General features: G+C 39.6%; 1 protein-coding gene across 1 annotated transcript in view; it reads right to left on the reverse strand.

Annotated features, from left to right (window-relative positions):
• CCDC66 (coiled-coil domain containing 66) overlaps positions 1–2,382 on the reverse strand; it is a 58,976-nt gene extending 56,594 nt beyond the window's left edge. Inside the window, exons 1-2 of the mRNA XM_011947265.1 lie at positions 2,292–2,382; positions 633–697 (exon numbers count right to left, since the gene is read on the reverse strand). Of these exons, the coding sequence (XP_011802655.1) occupies positions 633–635 (3 nt within the window). The 5' untranslated portion in view covers positions 636–697; positions 2,292–2,382. The remainder of the gene's footprint in view (positions 1–632; positions 698–2,291) is intronic.
• Positions 2,383–8,330: the final 5,948 nt, after the last annotated feature.

The following is an 8,330-nucleotide window of genomic DNA, read 5'->3' on the forward strand; positions in this document are numbered from 1 at the left end:
AAATTACTAAACTGTCCACCAAAAACATACTAAGGTGGTCATGCAAGAAAATTGTAATTAATATTATTGTAAGATTTTAAAGTGGCAACATTATCCTCGAAAGCACTAACTTTAGATCTTGACTGAGTGTTCTTTCCCAATCCAGTTCAAGTATTTACTTCTATTTTATTTTTGTTTTTATCTTTCCAAGGAAAAATATAAACAGAAAAAAATGCAAAGGAGAAGATACCAAAGTACACTGAGATTAAAAACGAATACTAAAAGTGGCTTTAGCATTTTACTGTGGTCTTACTATAAACTTTTCTCAAATGATACATTCTTTACGTGCAAAGAACATAATCACATAAATTTCACTTGTATTATTCATCAGGCAATAAGGATATTTGCTATATGCAAATACAATGAACACGCACTATACTGGGACATTAAATGTTATGAGTTCGAATACTGACAGTAGTAAGCAGTGTTATAATCCGACTTGGCTAGAAGCAAATTTGAAGAAGTTTGAGGAAACAGTTTTTTTCAAAATATTTAAATATCACTCTATTACAAGCAAAAAGTCTGTTGAACTAATATAAATTTTATGTACGAATTTAAAATTTAACATTTCAGATTTCTGTAACATAACATACCATACGGAGACAATATTAGCTTGGTTTTTCCATCCAGTAATTCAGTTTCAAGCTTTAAACCATCTCTGCAATAAAAAAAGTTGTCTCTCATTGTTAACAAACCGCAACATTTTAAATAACCAGAAATGTTCATTTGAACCTTGACAATAAATCCATTATTTTGAATTTATGCAGAAATCTTGTACACATCAAACCAGTCTTTTTATTAAAAACGTTTTGCAATCCAAGATAAAACCCACAACTACAGGGAAAATTCTTGAAACTCTTCAATAACACAAGCATTGTTATCATTAACTTGAAACCTCATTTTGTTATTGGTAAACTATCAATTCAGTTATACCACCTTTTTTTTTTTTTATAACTCTAGACTGGAAAAAATAATGCTGTTACCAAAACGCCTCACATAAGTTAAAGGAGCAAGATATATTTAACCACCATTCATTAGTTTCATAATGAACTCATGACTAACACATTCCATGGAGTGCTGGAGCATCGAAAATGACTACTAACACCACCATCAAGTTTAGTAACTGCTTCAGCAAAGAGTACCACTTTGAATATTTCAAATAATACATATTGATATTTAGTAGGATGCTTTATACGTGCATGTCAAAAGCAAAGGCATAAAGTAACAGCAGGCACTGCCAGCAAAACTTGAATGTCTGCTAAGGTCCTAAAATTCCACTGAAAACAAAAATGGCAGCCCATGCATACAGTCCATAATTCAGAGAGAGAAAATTAAATCCAGCAAGCCAGTTAAGGGAGAGAGAGGCTGGGAAACGTCTGATTAGGAATGCGAAATTTGCCGTGCTGCTCAGGTAGGGAAAATCAAATTACCTCAACTTAACTATCAAAGGTAAAACACTGGAAAGAATAGGTTTTACGACTTTCCCTATTGCAGGGTTATGAACAGATCATGTTTATGTTGGTGAAACGTCACCAAGAAAGAAAAGACCTTGAATGGTAAAGTATCTTCAATGACGCACTACACTGTAATCTCCTTAAGGGACACGCTATCTTATTTATTTCCATATCCTCAGATTCTAAAACATAATAACATTTGCTGAACGATGTGTACTTAAGTGAGAGTTTGGTGGCTTTTCATCTTCTTAAAATATCAAACCTGCGAGTGATTAAGACCATGCACCAGTCCTTTTTATTTATTCACCCCTACGTAAGGAGCGCCTACTAGGTGTTAGGCACTGGTACTACATCGATTTCTTGAGAAGCCTCGGTTCCCCGTCTCTTGCACCTAAAACTAATCTGGGCGCTCCAACATTCTGCAAGACTCCAAAAACAAGGTGGCGAAGAACCCGGGGCGTGGGCCAGGAGTCCTCCCCAGGAGCCTCCACGCTTCCTCTAACTGTCTCGTCATTTCTCTCCTTTCCTCCTCAGCTCTCTTCCCTCCCCATCCTGAGGTAAATAAGGGACCGAAACGGGAATCACGGGCAGTTTTAATGCGAGTCATTAAGTGAAAACGTAAGGTCTGTGGAGTCGCTAAGGGCCGACTCGTCTACCTCGCTCTTCTACCCGAGAACTGGGCTCTGTCCCTCTCGGCGGCGCAGGTTGGGAACGTTCTCCGCTAAAGACTCCAAGGGACAACCCAGATACACATGGCCCCCCTTTCCGCTGACGACCACCTTCCTTACCCCAGCTTACCCCAAGTTCATGGCCCGACCTCACACTTTCTCCACAGAACGCTCCAGCCCCTTGTGTACGTCGGTTGCCGCCGCCGCTCAGCAAGCGCTACGCTAATTGGATATAGGAGTGCCGGCGAGCTGAGAAAGTGGACTAATCAGGATGGGGCATGCTGGCTGGTGCGCTGAGCTGGGCCGGGGCTCCCAGGGCGACGGCTGCGAATCCTGATTGTGCCGTTTCCCTACGCGCCGCGGAATTTGGCCTGACCCGGCTTATGAGTCTAAGGCTTCGGTGGCGGAGACCTGCGCTTCTCGCAACTGTAACCTTGCAAAAGGCGCGCGTGCGCACACACATAACACACACATACACACCCTTTTTTGGGTCACTATTTGAAAGTAAGTTACAGACCTTGTAACGCTTAACCCTTTAACGTTGCAGCATGTATCTCCTAAGAATAGATGTTCTCCTATGTAACAACAGTACCATTATTATACCTAAGATCATTAATTTCATGATAGTATCTAATTTCCCTTCCCAATTTAATTTCCCCCACTTGACCTAAGAGTATCTTATAGGCGTTTTATTTAGAAAGCCAGAGCCAATCAAGGATCACACATTACATTTAGTTGTTAAGTATCTTTGCACACACTTTCCAGAAAAAAAAATGAAAGGTATTAATTATTAAATGCTTGACAAACCTTTACTTTTTTTTAAAATTGTAATATATGTGTTAAAATTTGCTATTTTTTGCCATTTTCAAGTGGTAATTACATGATACAATGTTGTGGAATACACCAGTATGTTTTTCCAAAACCTTTTTAATACCCTTCAATAAAAATTCTGTGTCTATTAAGCAATAACTTCCCATTCTCCTCTCCCCTCAATCCTAAGAAACCTCTAATCTTATTTCTGTCACTAGGAATTTGCCTATTATAAATATTTTATGTCATAAAAGTAAAATCATACAATATTTGCCCTTTTGTGTCTGACTTCTCTCATGTAGCATAATGTATTCAAGGTGCATCCATGTAGTATGTATCAGAGTTTCATAACTGTTTATGATTGAATAGTATTCCATTCTATGTATATATATACCACAGTTCGTTTACTCATTCATCCATTGATAGACATTTGGGTTGTTTCCATCTTTTAATTATTGTGAATAATGCTGTAGTGAACACTGATGTACAAGTATCTGTTTGAATCCTTATTTTCAATTTTCTTGGTATACACCTAAGAGTGTAATTACTGGGTCACATGGTAATTCTATGATTAACTTTTCGAGAAACTGCCAAAGTGTTTTCATAGAAGTTGCAGCATCTTACATTTCTGCCAGCAGTGTATATGAGGGTTCTAATTTCTTCACCCCAACACTTGCGTTTTCTGTCTTTTTGTTTTGTTTTATTTTGAGACAGGATTTTGCTCTATCACCCAGGCTGACTACATTGGTACGATCATAACACTGTAACCTCAAACTCATGGTTTTAAATGATCCTCCTGGCTCAGCCTCCCAAGTAGCTAGGGCTACAGGCATGCACCACTATGCCTGGTTAATTTAAAAAAATTTTTTTGTAGAGACAGAGTCTTTATGTTGCCCCGGCTGGTCTCAAACTCCTGAGTCCCCCCTCAGACTCCCAAAGTGCTGGGATTATAGGCGTGAGCCTGTAGCCAGAATTATTTCTAAAACGTGAATCTGCTTAATTCACTCTGCTGCTTAAAATCTCTCAATATAGGAGACTGTCCTTAACTTGATAAGCTATATCTACAAAAAAATCCCCTAGAGACCGGGTGTGGTAGCTCACACCTGTAACTGCAGCACTTTGGAAGGCCAAGGCAGGAGGATTGCTTGAGTGTAGGAGTTCAAGACCACCCTGGGCAACATAGTGAGACCCTATCTCTATCTAAAAAAAAAAAAAAAAAATCCCCTAGAACCCAATATCATACTTAACAGTGAAAAAGTGGAAGCTTTTCCACTGAGATCGGGAACCAGAGCAAGGCAAGAATGTCCCTGCTTATCACTGCTTTTCAACATCACACTGAAAGTCTAAGCTAATCCTAAGACTTAGCCTTAGTCCTAGCTAAGACAAGAAAAGGAAATAAGTATACGGACTGGGAAGGAAGAAATAAAACTTTGTTTGCAGATGACATGATTGTCTATGTAGAAAATCTGAAAGAAGCCACAAAAAATCCTCCTGGAATTAATAAGTGAGTATAGCAGCATTGCAGAATGCAAGGTTAATGTGTATTAAATTGCTTTCCTGTATGTCAGTAATCAACAAATAAAAGCTGAAATTAAAAACACAATACCATTCACATTAGCATCCCATCAAATGAAATACTTAGGTATAGATCTGACAATATACATATAAACTGTATATGAGGAAAATTACGGAACTGATGAAAGAAAGAACTAAATAAATGGAGAGATATTCTGTGTTTATAGATTGGAAGACTCAATATTGTGAAGATGTCAGTTCTTCCCAACTTGATCTATAGATTCAACACAATGCCTGTCAAAATTCCAGCAAGTTATTTTGTGGGTATCAACAGACCAAATCTAAAGTTTATATGGAAAGACAAAAGACCCAGAACAGCCAAAACAATATTGAAGATGAACAAAGTCAGAGGACTGACCCTACCTGACATCAAGATTTACTATAAAGCTACAGTAATTAAGACAGTGTCATATTAGTGAAAGAATAGACAAATCTATTAATAAAATAGAGTGCCTAGAAATAGACCCACATAAATAGTCAACTGGTCTTTGACAAAGGAGTAAAGCCAAACAATGGAGAAAACATTCTTTCAACAAATGGTGCTGGAACAATTGGAAATCCACATGCAAAAATGTTAGTCTGACCCAAACCTTGCATTCTTCACAAAAATTAACTCAAGATAGAACAGAGTCCTAAATGTAAAATGCAGAACTGTGTAACTCCTAGAAGAAAACATAGGAGAAAATCTAGATGACTTTGGGTTTGATGATAACTTTTTTTACAAGCCCACAGCTAACATCATATGATTATAACTGCTTAGATGCAACATCAAAGGCATGATCCAAAGAAAGAATTGATAAGCTGGACTTCATTCAAATTAAAATTTTCCATTTTGTAAAAGACACCAATAAGAAAATGAAAAGATAAGCCACATTCTAGGAGAAAATATTTGCCAAAGATATATCAGATAAAGGACTGTTATTCAAACTATACAAAAAGATCTTTAGGCCGGGCGCGGTGGCTCAAGCCTGTAATCCCAGCACTTTGGGAGGCCGAGACGGGCGGATCACGAGGTCAGGAGATCGAAACCATCCTGGCTAACACGGTGAAACCCCGTCTCTACTAAAAATACAAAAAAATTAGCCGGGCGAGGTGGCGGGCGTCTGTAGTCCCAGCTACTCGGGAGGCTGAGGCAGGAGAATGGCGTGAACCCGGGAGGGGGAGCTTGCAGTGAGCTGCGATCCGGCCACTGCACTCCAGCCTGGGGGCAGAGCGAGACTCTGTCTCAAAAAAAAAAAAAAAAAATCTTTAAACTCAACAATAAGAATATAACCCAATTTTAAAAATGGGCCAAAGACCTTGATGAATGCTTCACCTAAAAAGATGCTGAATACAGATGGCAAATAACCATATGAAAGATGCTATATGTCATATATCATCAGGAAATGCAAAATGAGACAATGAAATACTATTACGCATCTATTAGAATGGTCAAACTCTAGACCACTGATGACACCAAGTGCTGGTGAGGATGCAATCTCATTCATTGCTGGTGAGAATGCAAAATGGTATAGCCACTTGGAAGACATTTTGGTGATTTTCTTTTCGTTTTTTGTTTCTGTTGTTGAGACAGGGTCTCACTCAGTTGTCCAGGCTGGAGTGCAGTGGCATGATTTTGGCTTACTGCAGTCTTGACCTCCTGGACTCAAGAAATCCTCCCCCCTCAGCTTCCTGAGTAGCTAGGACTGCAGGTGTGTGCCACCATGCCTAGCTAAATTTTGTATTTTTTTGTGGAGATGGGTTTTTGCCATGTTGCCAAAGCTGGTCTTGAACTCCTGAGCTCAACAGATCCGCCTGCCGTGGTCTCTCAAAGTGCTGGAATTATAGGCGTGTGCCACTGCACCTGGCATTTGTGGTTTCTTACAGAACTAGACATATTCCTACCATCTGCGTGACCCAGCAATTGCCGCCTTTGGTATTTATCCAAAGGCATTGAAAACGTATGTCTGCAGGAAAACCTACACATGGATGTTTATAGCAGCTTTATTCATAATTGTCAAAACTTGAAAGCAACCAGGATGTCCTTCAGTAGGTGAATGCATAAACTGTGGCACATCCTGACAATGAAATATTATTCAGAACTAGGAAAAAATGATCTTGATATCAAGTCATGAAGAGGCATGGAGAGAATGTAAATTGATATTACTAAGTGAAAGAACCAGTTTGGAAAGCCTACAAACTGTATGAGTTTGTTATATGGCATTCTGGAAAAGGCAAAACTATGGAGACAGTAAAAAGATCAGTGGTTGCCAGGGATTGGAAGAAGGAGGGATAAATAGCCAGAACAGAGGATTTTTAGGGCAGTGAAACTACTCTGTATGGTATTATAGTAGTGGATACATGTTGATATAGTTAGGCTTTGTGTCCCCACCCAAATCTCATCTTGAATTGTGACCCCCATAATCCCCATAATCCCCATGTGTCAAGGGAGAGACCAGTTGGAGGTAGTTGAATCATGGGGCAGTTTCCCCCATGCTGTTCTTGTGACAGTGAATGAGTACTCACAAGAGCTGATGGTTTTATGAGGGGCTCTTGCCCCTTTGCTCAGCACTCCTCCTTCCTGCTGTCTTGTGAAGAGGGGTACCTTGCTTCCCTGTCATCTCCCACTGTGATTGTAAGTTTCCTGAGGCCTCCCCAGCCATGCTGAACTATGAGTCAATTAAACCTCTTTCCTTTATAAATTACCCAGTGTTGGGCAGTTCTTTATAGCAGTGTGAAAATGGACTAATAAACATGTCATTTTCATCCAAACCCATAAAATGCACAAGAGCAAGAGCGAACTCTATCTAATGGAAACTATGAACTTTGGGCGAGAATGGTTTGTCAGGATAAGTTCATCCATTGCAATGAATGTACTACTCTAGTAGGGGATGTTGACAAAGAGGTAGGTTGGGCAAGGGGCAGAAAGTATATGAAATCTCTATTTTCTGTTCAATTTTGCAGTGAACCTAAAATCACTCTTACAAAACAGTCTATTAAAAAACTCCCAATAATTAAAAAACCCCGTTGCTCCTGATACAAAGCGCAAAGGTCTTAACAATCTCATGAGTCCCATCTTGACCTTTTAAATTTCACCTCTCACCACTGCCCTCTTAACACACTGATCTTTCATTTCCTCAAATGTAGCCACACTTGTTCCTGTCTCCCACCTTTGTGTAGTCATTTATTCCACATACTTTATTGAGTGCCTAATGTGTCCCCAAAATTGTTGTAGCACAAGGGATAAAGCTGTAACCAAAACAGACAAAATCCCTGCCCTCCTAGAGCTATTACTGTTTGCTGAAATGCTGTTCCTCAGGGTGCCCCTCACCTGAGCAACTTGTTCTACAGAGTTGTTGTTGAGATGTCACATCTTCCTGGGAGCCTCCCTTACTGTCTCCCTCTCTGGGTTACACCCCTCCCGCACTCCAAGGTGTACTCTGCACTTTCCTCCACAGAGCATCTGTGACTCTCCCTGAATGCCCACTAGAGTATAATCTCTGAGAGCAGGGACATGCTGCCCTTGCTCTGTATTCCCCCCAAAGCCTAACACATGGGAAACTCTAAATAAATATCTGTGGGAAAGAAGATACATAAAAATTGCCATAAACCAATAACTGCCTGCTAGAAAAGGAATCATGTAAAACAGAAACATGCTACTTCTAAACCTGTAATGCGGCAACAGAGGTTCATAATTTATATATTAACTTAGACATATCAGTGAAAAGAGAACACTATGGTCGGTATAAGACTTAGCAGCAATGAAGGAGAGGTTAGCTGGGCAGTCCTAACTCTTAAATTTGGG

This window comes from Colobus angolensis, unplaced genomic scaffold (genome assembly GCF_000951035.1).
Source record: "Colobus angolensis palliatus isolate OR3802 unplaced genomic scaffold, Cang.pa_1.0 Scaffold26, whole genome shotgun sequence".
NCBI classification, from domain to species: Eukaryota; Metazoa; Chordata; class Mammalia; order Primates; family Cercopithecidae; genus Colobus; species Colobus angolensis.